General features: G+C 37.8%; 1 protein-coding gene across 6 annotated transcripts in view; it reads right to left on the minus strand.

Annotated features, from left to right (window-relative positions):
• TFDP2 (transcription factor Dp-2) overlaps positions 1 to 17,724 on the minus strand; it is a 158,108-nt gene that overhangs the window by 7,226 nt on the left and 133,158 nt on the right. For 5 of the 6 annotated variants that reach the window (XM_077756717.1, XM_077756715.1, XM_077756721.1 and 2 more), the window contains 4 exons: positions 10,867 to 11,029; positions 7,223 to 7,369; positions 4,488 to 4,556; positions 1,192 to 1,343 (listed from right to left, as the gene is read on the minus strand). In XM_077756717.1, the coding sequence (XP_077612843.1) occupies positions 1,192 to 1,343; positions 4,488 to 4,556; positions 7,223 to 7,369; positions 10,867 to 11,029 (531 nt within the window). The remainder of the gene's footprint in view (positions 1 to 1,191; positions 1,344 to 4,487; positions 4,557 to 7,222; positions 7,370 to 10,866; positions 11,030 to 17,724) is intronic. The other variant, XM_077756716.1, reaches the window with a different exon arrangement.

The raw sequence follows: 17,724 nt of genomic DNA on the forward strand, positions 1-17,724 counted from the left end.
TGGGGGGGGGAGGAAGCCACCCTCCACACTCGGGTCTGTCTCCCTCTACACCCTGTTCCCTTCACTATCTCAGGATCCCAGTTGCAGGCTGAGGTCCACTACTTTTTCTTGGAGGGTAAAATAAATCACAAATTAATTCTTAGCAGTATTTTAAAAAACTGCTACTTCTCACTTGCTGTAATAAATATCATCATCAATCTTAGTTAAAATGTAAAAAAATTAAAAATAGAACAAAATTAAAAATAGAACTACCATATGATCCAGCAATTCCACTTCTGGGTATATATCTGAAGGAAATAAAAGCACTATTTCACAAAATATCTGCACCCCCATGTTCACTGCAGCATTATTTACAATGGCCAAGATATACAACCTGACTGTCCACTGACATACGAACAGATAAAGAAAACGTGTGTGTGTGTATAAATGGAATATTTGGCCATAAAAAAGAAGGAAATTCTGCTATTTGCAACAATCTGGATGGACCTTGAGGCATTATGCTGACTGAAATCAGTCAGACAGAAAAAGACCCATACTGTATGATTTCACTTATATATGGAATCCAAAAAAAAGAACTCATAGATGCAGAGAACAGACTGGTGGTTGCCAGAAGCAGGGAAGGGAAGTGGGTGAAATAGCTGAAGGTGGTCAAAAGGTATAAACTTCTAGTTATAAAATAGATAAGGAAAAAAAAAAAAGCAGAGAACGCATCTAACATTTTCATGTCCATTAATTAATAAACAGAAGCACACTTAACTTCGATACAGTAAAACGAAGAAACAATCGCTTTAAGGCCACACGTTGATGTAAAATATTTCGACAATAAACGAGGAAGTAAATCCTCAGTGAACTCACCTTGTCGCAGGCCCTCACGGAGGGTCTACTTTCAGGCAGTTACTTGCCCAGAGTTAGCACATATGCCTACATATACCCACATGTTGCCTGGGCTCCAGGCTCTACCATGTATCTAGCACGGGCAGCACAGTGCCAGGCGCGGATGGGCAGACGATGAGTGAGGAAGAATGCACTAGTATATGGTAACACTCCCTGTCTGCAAAGATGTTTCACATGCCCCAGGAGGTCAGCCTGGGAGGCCTCACATTAGGAAGTACACCTTTCTTTATGTTGCAAATGATGGGAATATGTTACCTGGAGGCCAGCCCTACTCTCTTGCCCCAGTTCTGCACTCACTTGTCGCTGGAGATGCTGCAATCTATGACTGTTTTCCTGCTTGTGTTGATGATTATAAACGGCAGCTGAATGGTGGAGTTCAGAGCTGGAGGGCCCTGGTTCTGCTGTTCGTTTTGCCGATTTCTCTGAACCAGGTTTTTGAAAGCAATTTGCTGTAATGATCAATAAAAAGAATATGGTCATTTAATGTGGATGAGTTAAAACTCCCTTTTAATAAGGCAAATGTGTCATAGAATTCCACAGCTAGAAAGACTATGCAATTCAACTTTTTCATCTGTTCCTGAAACAGAGTGGTTTTAAATGCTCCTAAAGTCAGATCCATTCATTCTCTTTCATCAGTGTGTCTCATCTTCTCAGTAGTGATGAGTTTAAGTTACTTTCTATGTTTTAGCAATCTTATCCTAGGGTTGTTGATTTTAGGTTCCAAACCATAGCCCAAGTTTGATTAAGATTATTTTTATCTTAGGGGCGCCTGGGTGGCTCAGTAGGTTAAGTGTCTGACCTCGGTTCAGGTGATGATCTCACCGTTCATGAGTTTGAGCCTCATGCTGGGCTCTGTGCTAATAGCTTGGGGCCTGGAGCCTGCCTCAGAGTCTGTGTCTTCCTCTCTCTCTGCCTCTCTTCTGCTCTCTCTCTCTCAAAAATAAACAAACATTAAAAAAATAAAAAAATATATTATTTTTATCTTACAGTGACTGGGTACTATCCCTAGAAAGTGAACATTTATGGGGCGCCTGGGTGGCTCGGTCAGTTAAGGTTACCAACTTTGGCTCAGGTCATGATCTCATGGTTCATGAGTTCGAGCTCCATGTCGGGCTCTGTGCTGACAGCTCAGAGCCTGGAGCTTGCTTCAGATTCTGTGTCTCCCTCTCTCTCTGCCCCTCCCCCACTCTCTGTCTCTCTCTCTCTCAAAATAAATAAACATTAAAAAGTTAAAAAAAAAAAAGAAAGTGAACATTTACTCTTAAAATGCAGAAAACAGATGGGATAGCTATTTATTCTAGCCCCAACAGGGTATCTAAAAATCACTATCAATATCAATCACTATCAAAAAACTATTACTGTCAATACTATCAAATGTTACTTCACGCACTTCATTATTTTCTGCTGCTGAAGAATGAGGGCTGTTTTATATTCATTGCTTAATTTACTTAACATAGAAAAATATATGCTATTATTGTAAAACTGAGAAAAATAATGCAATGTTTGAATACTTCTGCCTAGAATCTCTTCCCTTCTACTAGAAGCAGCATCTCAGGAGATGCTCTCATACTCTGCCTAGCTTTGTGGCCCTTGTGCCGCAGGAGGGTCTCAGAATAGGAGGGCTGTCTCTCTCTCTCTCTCTCAAAAATAAAAACATTACAAGTAAAAAATAAAAATAAATAAAAATACAATGTTCATTATACAAAGAGAAGCAGAGGAAAAAATATTGAACTTGAGCAGGGGAGGGACAGAGAAAAGGGGGACAGAGGTCCAAAGCAGGTTCTGTGCTGATAGCAGAGAACCCGATGCGGAGCTTGAACTCATGAACCACGAGATCATGACCTGACTCAAAGTCAGACGCTTAGGCGACTGAGCCACTCAGGCTCCCCTCAACTTCATTCTTTATGAAGGCTCTCTAGGGATGTGAACATTCCACATACATGAGGGTGATCGTGCCCAGGACCATTCTTTCTGATAAACAAATTATTACAGGCATACTAAAATACAGGTTTTTTTCAGTAACATTATGCCCAAAAGCAAGTTCCATAATGTTCCATGGAGGTTTTGAGGAAATCGAAGGAAGACCTGGCACAGAAGTGAGGGACTGTGAGCTAGTGAGAAATAGTGCAGAGACAGGGACAGCGGAGGCAGGTGAGGAAAGAAAGTGGCAGTGTGGGTTAGAAGCCAGCGCCTGGTAGGCCAGGTCTCAGAAGGCAGAATTCCACAAGAAGGAACACAGGAATAAACCATCAGCTTTAAAGTTTGTTTTTTATTTTTATTTTTTAAGCTGCAGAACCCTCTCTCCAAATAAAACCTTTTTTGGAAATCCTGTATGAAAAATACATAAAATGCTTGCTCCAGCCCTCGCTCCTCAGGGAGGTTCAATGGGGTTGGGGTGTGAAGAACAGACAGGGAACAGAGTAAGGAAGAAAGAATGGCCTAATCAGGGTGGAGACATCACGTCCCGGGCCTGCTGTGTCTGGGCAACCTCTGCTCTGTCTGCTGCTCCTCTGCCCCGCCCTAGTCCCTGGGCTCTGCAAGGGCTGAACGTCTTCCCTTGCTGTTCTCATTCATACAGGAACGTGAAACAAATGAACAAATCCTGGCATCTAGAAAGTGAAAAACAAAAGTGTGGAATATTTAAAAATACCTAACATATTCTGTCCTTTAGACAAAGGGACTGCTTTCGGAAAAAAACTGCTGATATTTGGTAACTTGTTACCTTTATTTCTGAAAAGTGGATTACATCAAAAAGTAAGTAAGATCTAACAGTTGTCAAATCAAAGAGGGTTTTATGAGTGGTTGAAAACTTTTCATGACAATTTGCTGATTAAAAAAAAAAGCATAAAGACCCTCTGACTCATTTTAAAAAGGGTTTCTGACTGCAATGAAAATGACCCCAGTGTACTACTCAAAGTGAATTTTCATAGCAACTGCAATTACCAAAACTAAAAATTTTAATAAGTCCATGTGATTCTACCTCAAAAGATTTTATACAGTGGCTCTATTATATTTAAAAAAAATCCAAATTCCAGGCAATTATCCAAAACAGTATAAATATAGGGATCCTTATTACACTGTAAAAGTTAATTTTCTTAAAAGAAAGGCATTTTAACTTTTGGTATTTCTATGAAGCTTACTGAATCATGACATCATTTTATTATTTAGGATACTAAGTATGACAGGTGGATTTGATTATTTTACTCCAGGTGCCTAAAGTTTAACTAGTCTTACTTCTTGACATTCCAAATTAGGGCTAAAATAAACACACACGAAAGGACTCCTGATACAGTCTGTGTTCAGAGTCAGAATAAGTGTCAAGAGTAAATCGTTGCATATATGAGTCATGCACAAGGCAGGTGAGCTGCCAGGGGCCATGATGATGGTGAGAGATGGAACCGTCATGAAGCTAGACCATGGAGATAGAAGACCATGGAGATAGATGGTGGTGGGCTCAGATGTGGAGGGAGCTGCCCCAATGTGGTCCCATCAGACACGACTCAAGGCACCCAAGTATTAAACACTGACTTTAAAAACAAGTAAGCAGAGCAGCAGAATACAGAAGAGAATGAAAACCATCCCGGCATCTTTACCTGAAGGAGAAGTTCTTGCAGCTGGGCCCGCTTCTGCTTTATCCGTTCTATCCGCCTCTGCTTCTCGATCTTTAAAACACAGGTTACAAAAGAACGTGAACATATGTGGTATATAAAGTACTTCCTACCTTTCAGGTCCCAATTCTGAGTTATCAATAATTTTTCTTCAAACTCCACCCATTTTAACTACCAATATCAATAAAGGCAAATCACATCTTTTTGGGGAGCAGGGTTAGAGTAAGAAAGCAGGCATGATAGCATAATTATGGCAACTGTTATCTATAATGAAATCCATCCACTTAATGAATACTTGGCAAGCAGTACTTGCTGCTATTTGTTACTCAAGTTCTGATCAGAGTTAATAGCTAATATTTAGTGAATACTTACTCTAGGTGCCAGCAACTCAACCAAGCACTTTACACACATTATCTTAATTCATCTTCACAAAACACTATGAAGAAGTACTGCATTTTGCATGTAAAAAAATGCAGGCGTCAAGGGTTAAGTAACTGCCCAAGGTCACATAGTAAGTGGCAAGAGTCGGGATTTGAACCTAAGCCACCTGGTGCCAGAGACTCTATTATTAATTACTTTGCTACATTAGCCCCTAACATGAAGAATGAGGTAAAATCTCACTTAAGATCGCAGTTTAACTGGCTTTTAAGTGGGCATAGCTCCTAATACAAATAGCCTACATATTCAATACACAATTCCAACCTATGGTAAGGAATATGCTTATGGGGCAAATTTCCAGTTTCACATAACTATTATTTTCCTCACTCTTTCTGAATTTTCTCTGAGTTCCTCACTGTGTCTTTGGGCAAAAGTTGGTAACATCAAATATGACATTTTTCCTGTCTACTCCAACCATGTTTCCTTTTTTTTTTTAAAACTATTTATTTTTGGCGGGGGGGAAAGGGGCAGAGACAGAGGGAGGAAGGATCTGAAGTGGGTTCTGCACTGAGAGCAGAGAACCTGACACAGGGCTCAAACTCCCAAACTGTGAGGTTATGACTTGAGCCAAAGTCGAGTGCTCAACTGACTGAGCCACCCAGGTGACCCCACTTCCTCTTTCTTTAAATGACAATCGTGTTAAGTCTTAAGTGCTCCCTATTGACTCTAGTATGTACCAGGAGTTTCCTCTCATCCTTCCTCTAGCCATCCTAAATTACTTAACATTCACTTGAAAATCTGTGTGGCTTTCTACATCTGAAAAGATGTTGTAGGACTCTGTATTTATTATATCTGCAGTTGGGACAGGCCAGGCCAGGCTCCTACTTGCCTCTCATGCCCCACATCTAACACCAGGCCAAGTTGTATAGATTCTACCTCTAAAACATTTCTCCAACTTCATGCCACTGACTTAACTCAAAACATCTCTAATCCACTCCCTCAATTTCCCTCCTCATCTTCCAGTCAGTTCAACTTCCAATCCACCAGCAGGGTGATCCCTTAGAATGTGTCCTATCAGCCCTCCTCTTCATAATTTTTCAATAGCTTCCCACAGTTTACAGGATCAGGTTCCAAAGCCTTGTACTTGCACTTAGAAATCTATTCGGGTTAGCCCTGCCTGCATTCCGCTCACATTCAGCTGTGAGCAGCCCACGCAGGACGGCCCTCCTTGCCCTGAGCCTCTGGGCAAACTCCTATATCTCCCTCATAACTGAGCTCAGGGATTCTTCTTTCCTTGGTAAAGCCCTCCCTTATCTCCCTTTCCAGAGAGTCTGTACATACGTCTTTCACAAGAGTAATCAATCAGTTTGGGTAACTCCTTTTGAACATTTTTCCTTTTCTCAATCAGAATGAAAGCTCCTGGGGTCTGAGATTTTTCTCCCATATAATCTTTGGGTAAATATGCAGTAACTGCTAATAGATTTTTGCTTATTGAGAGTCGGTTATTAGCTTAATGTTACTGGTAATAAAAACGATCCTCAAATTCCACTGCAGCATATGAATAACATCCTATAACTTCTGGTGAATGTCTAATTTCTCCCTCCATCCACAAGTATAATACCACTAAATAAGGTTTGATTTGCTGAGGGGAAAAAGAAATGGAGAAAAACATGAAATCGACCATATTTATCTCCAGAAACAAAGCCTCAATTTATTCCATTTATGCCCATGACAGTACAATTATGTCAAACCAATTTAAAATCAGTAGGTCAGGGCACATGCTCATATAGGACAGATTTTCTATAATGATTACGATTAATGGAATAAAAAATGTCTTTGCATACATCATTCCAAAATTCATGCAAGCTGAACATTCTATCCTTTATGATAAAGATATGGATGAATACCATCTGGCTGTCAAGACAGGGTCAAAGATAAAAGTTTAAACACAAGAAGTAAACAGCCAGTTTGATCTTTTTTTTTTTTTTTGATCTATAAAACAATTCATCAAGTATTATTTCTATGCATCAGTTATCAAAAATTTATTAATACAGAGTACTCAGAATTAAACTTGAATAAAATAAATATCTTCTCTAAGAAACAGTAAAAATCAAGTTATTTAATCTCTATGTCCCTCAGTTTCAACAGGAATCCAAATAATACATTTCTCCAAATCTCCTTCTAGTTCTAAAATCCTACACAGAAGAGTCTGCTTTAAAAAACAAGACCAAGTATACACAAATAATTAGAAATATTTTAATATTATATGTATTTCTAAATTAATATGCTTCTTATGTAAAATAAAGCAAACTACGATCTGTAAACAGATATTCCTCACTTACCTCGAGATTTTGACATTCCTGAGCAGAATTCGTAGGCAGGCCAATCCACTTTATTTCTTTTTTTTCCTTTGAAATTATGTTCATTGCCATTAGCACATTTAAAGCATCATAAACTCTTCTCCTAATATTCTTCTGGTCATAGGCCTGCTAAAAAATATTTTTAATGAGTGATAAATTTCAAGGGTTAAGATATACTCATAGGATATTAAGATATTTAACTAATATTATTATTATATCTTTAGAGTGCTTAAGGAATTCTATCCCAGTGAAATATCCTTCAAAAGTAACGATGAGATAAAGATAGTTCCAAACAATCTAAAACATAAAACAATCTAAAAAGTAAAGATTATGTTACCTACAGATTTAAATTAAAAAACACTAAAAGGCCTTCTTCAAGTAGAAGAAAGATGGATGGGATCTAAGATGGGAGTTTGGAGACGTAGTATAGAATGAAGACCACTTGAAAGGTAAATCTCTGGGTATATCTCAATTAACCTCACTGTATAAAACAATGTCTGTGGCATCAAAAATATATATAGAACTAACATACATAACAAGAATATGTATATTAGAGGGGTACTGGAGTTAAAGGGGGCTAAAACCCTGCATTGTGGGAGGATATTAGACTCTGAAAAGAATGCATATTTTAAGCTCTAGGTAAACAGTGCTTTTCAAGTATGTGGTCCAAGGTCTAATACTGATCTGCAAACTGTTACTAGTCTACAATGAAAATAGGGAATGTGGACAAAATGTCATTACACAGAGGACTAAAACACACAGTTTACTTCAGCTGATTTTTTTTTAATGGTAGCAAGATTTTCTCAAAGAAGGAAACTGTGTCAACTCAAGACTGTGGAAAAAGCTCCTGATTTATTGTGGACAAGCAGTTCCTAAGAACAAAATCCAATTAATCGAATGACATGATAATAAAGGATGGTGGAGAACGATGAATCTATGTAAGGTACAGAACTAAACTTAGATAAATAGGAGATTTAAGTTATAGAACTGAATGTAAATGCTAGAAATCCTGACACTGTAGGGGCACCTGGATGATTCAGTCACTTAAGCATCTGACTCTCAATTTTGGCTCAGGTTGTGATCTCATGGACTGTGAGTCTGAGCCCCACATTGGGCTCTGTGCTGACAGCATACAGCCAGCTTGAGATTCTGTCTCTCTCTGCCCCTCCCCTACTTGTTCAAGAGCAGACGGGCTCTCTCTCTCTCTCTCAAAATAAATAAGTAAACTTAAAAAAAAAAACAAACCCAAATCCTGACACTGTAGAAATAATGATAATATAATTAAAAAAATCAAAAATGAGCAACAAATTAGGCCTGCTGATATTCTCCTCAACATTTAAAGGGCTTGGGATTCAACACAGATGAACTATTCAGACAGACAAACTAAGTAGTAATATAGGTTTGGCACAATATACTTATTTAAAGTCATATGACCAACCAATAATATAATTCTTTTAACAACCACCACTAATAAAGTCAATCTGAATCCTGTGGTAGAGAGGAAAGATGGGAGACATATGTACATATAAATATATTAATTTTTTCCTCTCCATAATCAATAGATACTGGTTTGCAGGTGATAACTAACAAAAGAAACAAAATATTGAAGTTACTTAAAGTTATAAAGATAACCGATTAAAGAACTAAAGACTACAAACCTTCCAAATTATCAAAAAAAAAAAACACAGAAGGGAATAGACAGAAAAAAACCCAACCCTTGCTTGTATTCAGGGGTGGGGATGGGGGTGGTTAGTAAAAATGTATGTTAGATGATGAAACGTGCTGAGAAAAAATACCTTGGTACAGTGATATCTGGGCAAAAACGAGGAAACTACATGGCTCCTTAGCAAAGAGATGCAGACAAAGGAAATAGGTGTAATAGCCTGATAAGGAGCACATCTGGCACAGTCACTCCAAAACAAAACACTCCCCCCCCCAACCAATCTCATTCATAACTATCGGTGTAAAACTCCTAGATTTTCAGGAAAATTATGCAGAATTTTATTGAATTCAGTATCTATTTCTGATTTTTTTTTTAATTAAGAAAAATGGAAGAAATGTTATGTATGCTGGAGTGTAGTAATTGAGACACTGTGTAGTAGCAAATGAGATCAGAGAGGCAATGGTGGGCCAGGTCACATAGGTCTTGTAGAACATTTTGAGAGCTTTCACTGAGAATCATAATGCCATATACCTTCTCTACAGGTGCCAGAGAAAAAACAACAACAACAACATTACCGTCTAATGGCTCACAAGAAAAATCTCAAAGCAATTCCAAAAATATAAATTGTTCAACTAACAGTCTCTGAACACAGGTAATAAAAGTGAAAATTCAGAAAAAATTTCCCATCATCTGGAACTATAAAAACTCTAACACCATTCTTAGATCAGAAAGGAAATTAAAACCAAAGTTGCAGAATATCTAAAGTATAACATTGTATCAGAATCAATGGGATATAGCTAAAGAAGCACACAAGAGGAAAATCACAGCCATAAAGATTTTCATTACTAAACAAAAATAATCAAAGTAAATAAAGTATACATCAGAGTTTATAGGGTAGAAAAATAACAAACGTAACCTGAGGAAAGAGAAGAGAATATTAAATGAAGATTAAAAAAAGAAACTAACTGTAAAACAAGAGGATCAATACAAATTCAAGAGATGGATCTCTAGGGAAAAAAAAACTGCAAATATTTAAAAAAAAATTTTTTTCTTTAATGTTTATTTACTTTTGAGAGAGTGAGACACAGTGTGAACCAGGGAGGGGTGGAGAGAGAGGGAGATATAGAATCTGAAGCAGGCTCCAGGCTCTGAATTGTCAGCACAGAGCCCGACGTAGGGCTCAAACCCATGAACTGTGAGATCACGACTTGAGCCGAAGTTGGATGCTCAACCAACTCAGCCTCCCATAACTGAATTTTTTATAGACATGTATTATGTATTATTTTTTCAATTAAAAACAAGATAAAATTTTCTAATTGACTTAGACATAGAAGAAACACTAAAAAATGGACTCAGAAATGTCTCCAAAGTCATTCAAATATAAAAGGTATGTTTAAAAGAAAATGTTCCTTTTGTAACTCCCCAAATTTTATCTTAAAAATACATGGTCATCTTTATGTTTAAGTATATGATAAAAGAATCCTTTCTAAAACAAAACAAACAAAAAATCAACAGCAAAAGAATTCCTCACTAGACAATATGAAACCGTCAAGTAAAGGAGATGGGGATTCCNTTATTTTTTCAATTAAAAACAACATAAAATTTTCTAATTGACTTAGACATAGAAGAAACACTAAACAATGGACTCAGAAATGTCTCCAAAGTCATTCAAATATAAAAGGTATGTTTAAAAGAAAATGTTCCTTTTGTAACTCCCCAAATTTTATCTTAAAAATACATGGTCATCTTTATGTTTAAGTATATGATAAAAGAATCCTTTCTAAAACAAAACAAACAAAAAATCAACAGCAAAAGAATTCCTCACTAGACAATATGAAACCGTCAAGTAAAGGAGATGGGGATTCCCTAGCTTGTCTGAGTCCTTAAATCAAGGATATAGTCAACCCAGAGATACATTGTTACATCACCCATCACATCAATGTCAAGTGAATGATCTACCTACCGAATCAGCTGCCAAATGGTTATTTGAATTGGTGAACTCTGATACCAGCTCGTCAGCCACTTCATTATATGATGTTGTACCCTTCCGCTGAACTTTCTCACACACTTTCATGGAAAAATGTCTCAAGCCTTTTCCATTTTTATCTCCTTTTTTGCTTCGTTTACTAAAAGAGAAAAATATATTTATACACCAGACTTCCTTTACAAAAATATAAGTAATGTGAGAATATAGTAATTTGATTTTTGTTTCAAGTGGTAAATTTTAAAGAACTAAAAAAATTTTCTTTTAATGTTTATTTTTGAGAAAGAGAGGCACAGAATGTGAATGGAGGAGGGGCAGAGACAGAAAGAGACACAGAATCTGAAGCAGGCTCCAGCTCTGAACTGTTAGCACAAAGCCTTATGCGGGGCTTGAACTTGTGAACCGCAAGGTCATGACCTCAGTCAAAGTTAGATGTTTAACCAACTGAGCCACCTACGTGCCCCTCAAGGGGTAAATTTTAAATTGAATTAGGAATGAAAAAATGTTTTTGAACTTAATTTTTGTCTTAAAAGCCTAATAAAGTATGAAGTTAGAGTGCTTTTCTACACTCATTTATTCAACAAGTATTTAATGACCAGTAACTTACTATTATGTACCAGGTACTGGTCTACGCACTAAGAATAAATCCATGAAGGGAAAAAAACAAAAACACTGCGTAGCCTAGTAGAGTTTACATACTTAATCTTTTGGTATTCTATGTATGCTACAGTTCTTTTTTTTTTGTTTTGTTTTGTTTATTTCTGAGAGAAAGAGAGAGAGAGACAGTGTGATCAGGGGAGGGCGAGAGAGAGAGAGGGACACAGAATCTGAAGCAGGCCCCAGGCTCTGAGCTGTCAGCACAGAGCCCGACACGGGGCTCAAACCCACGAACCATGAGATCATGACCTGAGCTAAAGTCAGATGCTCAACCGACTGAGCCACCCAGGCACCCCTGTGTGCTACAGTTCTATTTCACCTAAAATTAAAAGTACCTACTGTCAGTTTCATTTATCTACTAAATTTTCAAACAGAGGTCATAGTATTAATAATGGATCTAAGGCTTCAATTATTTTAAGTTTGGTTAATGCCTAGGCCCAAACTTTGATAACTTACTAACATTTTCAGGGGTTCAATTTAATTCTACTAATCTCTGAGTGCCAACTATATGCCGAGAACTGGAGTAGGGACTAGAGCACAAAAATAATAAGGCGAAATCCTTTCCCTCAGTATGAGTCTTGGCAGATGGAAGAAAGACAAAACAGACCTATAAGCACACAGAATTCCAGTATAGTAAGGTAAGTGCCAAGTCAGTTATTTATAACGTTCATGGGAATTAGGAAGAGGGACATCTCATCTAACCTAGAATAGAAAGACTTTCTGGGGCAAAAACCAAATGAAAACAATCAACAAAATGAAAAGGCAACATATGGAATGGGAGATAAATCTTTTATCTGATAGGGGGTCAATACCCAAAATATCTAAGAAATTCCAGGGGCGCCTGGGTGGCTTAGTTGGTTAAGCGTCCGACTTTCGCTTAGGTCATGATCTCACGGTTCATGGTCGTGGGTTTGAGCCCCGCGTCAGGCTCTGTGCTGACTGCCAGCTCAGAGCCTGGAGCCTATTTCAGAGTCTGTATCTCCCTCTCTCTCTGACCCTCCCTGCTCATGCTGTCTCTCTCTCTCCTAGAAATAAATAAAAATATTAAAAAAAAAAAAACTAAGAAATTCCATTCATTCATTAACAAAAAAAACCCCTAAATTAAAATATTTAATTTAATTTAATTTAGCCTATGCAAAAGACACGAACAGAAACTTCTCCAAAGAAAACACACAAATGACCAACAGCTCTATGAAATGGTGCTCAACATCACTAATCATCAGAGAACTGCAAATCAAAACCACAACGAAGTATTACCTCACACCTGTCATGATGGCTATTTTAAAAAATAGAAACAAAAGGTAGGTGTTGGTGAGAATGTAGAGAAATTACAACCCTTTTACACTGCTGGTGGGAATGAAAAATGGTATAGTTGCTATGAAAAAAGTATGGAGATTCCTCAAAATATTTAAAATAGGATTTCCATAGAATCCAGCAATCCCACTTCTGGATATATATCCAAAAGAACTGAATTAGGATCTCACAAAGAGGCATTTGTACTCTCCTATTCACTGAAGCATTATTCACAATAGCCAAGATATAGAACCAACCTAAATGTCCAGACATAGATGAAATGGATAAAAAAAATATATGGTTTGGCCTTAAAAGAGAATGAAACCCTGTCGTATGCAGTAAACAAGGATGGACCTGGAGGATATTATGTTAACAGTCACAGAAAGACAAATAATTCATGATTCCAGGGTGTCCCAAACAGTCAAACACATAGAAGCAGAGTAGAATGGTGCTTGCCAGGGGTTAATAGGGAATTGTTCAACAGGTATAAAGTTCCATTTATGCAAAATGAGCGAGTTCTAGACACCTGCTAACACAACCTAGTGCCTATAGTCAATGATAACGTACACTTAAAAATTCGTTGGGGGTAAATCTCATGTTAAGTGTTCTTAACACCAGGACCAGCATCAGCACCATCAGTACCACCACAAAGATAAACCTGCACTTTATCATATTCCATTAGTATAATTATATTCATTCATAAATTACTTACACATTCTAGTGTTACATACATTAAGAAATGGACTAAATGTACTTAAGAATGAAGTAAGGATATCTACTTTCTTTTTCCCAAATTCCCCAAAAATCACCTGTGCATTCACTGTGGTCAGGCTACTGCTAAAATACTGGGAAGCCACTAAAGGTGTTAAATAGGGAGAGTGGCATGGGGAGATTTTTAGGCAGAGATTCTGGCTGCAAAGTAGAAGATGTACTTATGAGGGGCAAAAGCAGAGACAGAAAGACCAGTTGAGAGGCAAGCCTGGGCAAGAAATAATTAAGTCTTGAAACTGGGGCAACTGGTAGACTGGATAAGAAGAGATGGCTGTGTATAACCTTTAAAGAAAAAAAATCAGCAGAACTAAGTGACCGATGTGAATGGTAAGAAAGAGGGAAATATGAGAATGAACCCCAGAAAGAGGTGCCATTTACTGAGATCAAGGAGACAGGAACAAGTTCATGAGTTCCATCTTAAACCTCCTCATCTGCACAGTCGAATAACTAGGTATATTCCACATGCAGCTACTGAGCACTTGAAATCTGGGAAGTCTGAATTGAGTTATGTTTTAAGTGTCAAATACACACTAAATTTCAAAGACCTGTATGAGAAATAAATGTAAAATATCTCATGAGTAACTTTTACATTAATTACATGTTGAAATTTAATATTTTATTTGTTTTTTAAGGTTTATTTTGAGAGAGAGAGAGGGATTGTGGGGGAGTGGGAGAAAGATAGTGAGAGTGAGAGAGAGAATCCAAATAGGTTCCCCACTGTCAGTGCAGAGCCCGACGTGGGACTCAAACTCATGAACCATGAAATCATAACCTGTGCCAAAACCCAGGCACCCCTGAAATATAATATTTTAGACACACTGGATTAAATAAGAGACATAAAAATTAATTTCAGGGGTGCCTGGCTGGCTCAGTCGGTAGAGCATGCAACTCCTGATCTGGGGGTTTTGAGTGCAAGCCCCACATTGGGCATACAGATTAAAAATAAAATCTTATCCTGAGATCATTAAAAATAAAATCTTATCCTGAGATCTTATCCTGAGATTATTATATGTTAACTAGCTTGGAGTAAAAAAAAAAAAACAAAAAGAAAAGAAAAAAGAAAAAAGAATTATCCAGACACCGAAAATAAATAAAACCTTTAAAAAATTAATTTTACATCTGTTTTTGTTTTTTTAATTATTAGAAAATTAAAAACTAGGGGCGCCTGGGTGGCTTAGTCGGTTAAGCGTCCGACTTTCGCTTAGGTCATGATCNGATCTCACTTTTCATTAGTTCGAGCCCTGCATCAGGCTCTATGCTGACAGCTCAGAGGCTGCTTTGCATTGTGTGTGTGTTTCTCTCTGTCCCTCCCCTGCTTGTGCTCTGTTTCTTTCTCTCTCTCAAAAATAAATAAACATTAAAGAAAATTACATTTCTATTGGTCAGCAATGATACCAAGTTTGACATCTCAACAGAATTTTCCAATCGATATATTCAATAGATAGTTAAATAATTAAGTCTCACTTTATAAGTGAGCTTATAGGATAGGTCACCTACAAACTTAAGAGCATGTTTACCATGCCAACCTTCTTCCTATCAGTTTCAAAGGATTAGGTATTCCTCTTTGTTTTTAAGTCTAACTTCCTTTTGTAAGATAATAGCTTTATTGAAATATAATTCATACCATAAATTCAATTTTTTAAAGTATACAATTCAGTGGTTTTTAAGAGTTATGCAATCATCACCACAGTCTAATTTCTTCACCCTAAAAAGAAACCCTGTACCCACTGACAGTCATACCTCATTGCCTAGTGTCTACTATTCTATTCTTTGTTGCTATGGATTTGCCTATTTGCCAAAGTAAAGTTTTCAACTTGAGTTTTTTCACTCCAGTGCTTCTGTTTCTGTACTGTTTGCTCTCCTTTGCGCTGTTCTATCCAGTGTTTGTTTTTAATCTACAACTTTATTGTGAAACTGGAATCTGATCAAGACTCTAGATCCAGCTACCTACCACTTTAAAGGTTTGCTCATAAGCAAACTTTGCATGTGAGCATGAGTGGGAAACAGGCCAGAGAAGGAGAGAGAGAGAATCCTAAACTGTCAGCATGGAGTCCAAAGCAAGGGGCTCAGTCTCAGGAATCATGAGATTATAACCTGAACTGAAACCAGAGTCGGACGTTTAACCAACTGAGCCACCCAGGTGCCCAGTAAGCAAAGTCTTTAGACTTTCTCTTTAGGATACCAAAAGCGGTTTCTTCAACTAAAAAACTGTTAGGGAAAAAAGGAGGGAGGGAGAGAGAGAGAAGGGGAGTAAGAGGGGAGGATAGATACAGAGGGGAATCTACAGATTTTTATAAGACATATAAACTTATTTAAATTTTTATTCAAATAGACTACACACACACACACACACACACACACACACACACACCCCAGTTATGGGGGAATCTGGGAAAACAGCAACAACAGCATAGTTTTCAAATTCTCCAAATCCTCACATAAAAAGCGAGCACTAGACAGCAAAACCAAAACTCCTTGCTAACATTTACAACAAACTAGATGACAGGCCCCAGAATACAAACTACTGATAGTCAAAAAGCCTACACAATAAAGAAATACTCAATAGGGCTGCATCTTTTCTTTTTTAAAAATTTTAAATGTTTTTTAAAATTTATTTCTGAGAGAGACAAAGAGAGAGAGACAGTATGAGCAGGGGAGGATCAGAGAGAGAGGGAGACATAGAATCTGAAGCAGGCTCCAGGCTCTGAGCTAGCTGTCAGCACAGAGCCCGACCCGCGGCTCGAACCACGAACTGTGAAATCATGACCTAAGCCGGAATCGGATGCTTGACTGACTGAGCCACCCAGGCGCCCCTCAGTGGGGCTGCATCTAATGGAACTCCGAGGGGCGCCTGGGTGGCTTAGTCAGTTAAGCATCCGACTCTCGCTTAGGTCATGATCTCGCGGTTCGTGGGTTCGAGCCCCGGGTCGGGCTCTGTGCTGACTGTTAGCTCAGAGCCTGAAGCCTGTTTCAGTCTGTGACTCCCTCTCTCTCTGACCCTCCCCCGCTCACGCTGTCTCTCTCTCTCTCTCCTAGAAATAAATAAAACATTAAAAAAAAATAATAATGGAACTCCGAAAAGGATAATCCCAAAATAGTCAACAAGAATGTACTAGAAAGCACAAGAGACCAATTTGAGAGCATCAACTGAGACAAGGAATTTTACCCTCTTCAATCCCAGCTGAGTGCAAGGAGCACAATAAGGTTGCAACAGTCTAGTCTGTAGGACTCCCACAACTGATATTCAAGAGAAAATGACAAATATTGGAGGTAAGCAAAGTATCTACAGACAGTTAAGAGTATCTGAAGATCAAAGCAAGAAAACAAAATAAATGCTAAATGCTAAATTCAAGAAAATGTTTAGAAATAAAATATCAACCCAGAATGACAAATACAAAAACATTCTGAATTTCAAAGAAAAAGAATCCTTCATGCATCTAGAAGTGAAGAATATCAGATTTTTCGACAGCAAGGCATTATGCCAGAGGAAAGTAAGTATATTTAGGAAATTGAGAGAAAGTATGAGCCAAGGACTTTTGTATTCAGTAAAACTGAATTTAATTCAAATTAAATTTAATTCAAATATAAAATGCACAAACTCAGGGATTACTATACCCATAAGCTCTTCCCAAAGAAACCACTAGAGAACAAGCTTCTAAAAATCAAAATGACTACAGAGACATGGACATAACACCTGGTGAGTAATAAATAGACAGTTACCAACAGATCTAAGACTAAACGAGGGCTAGGAGGGAAAAAGTATAGTATATAAGTGGGTATACATTCCATCACCGTGGATAAAGTATGACTGTTAAAAAATGGGGAGAGGGGCACCTGGCTAGCTCAGTCAGTTGAATATCTGGCTCTTGATTTCAGCTCAGGTTATGATCAATCTCATGATTCTCGAGATTGAGCCCCGTGTCGGGCTCTGCACTGACAGTGTAGAGCCTGCTTGGGATTCAATCTCTCTCTCTCTGTCTGTCCCTCCCTTGCTCTCTCTCTCAAAATAAATAAATACACATTTTTTAGAAATGGTGAAAGAACATATGCAAAACACTTTTAATGTTTTCAGTAACCACATTAATGGTAATATTAGTATTATTACTTGGGGCAGTA

The sequence above is a fragment of the Crocuta crocuta genome, unplaced genomic scaffold (genome assembly GCF_008692635.1).
Source record: "Crocuta crocuta isolate KB4526 unplaced genomic scaffold, BGI_CrCroc_1.0 scaffold337, whole genome shotgun sequence".
Classification (NCBI taxonomy): domain Eukaryota; kingdom Metazoa; phylum Chordata; class Mammalia; order Carnivora; family Hyaenidae; genus Crocuta; species Crocuta crocuta.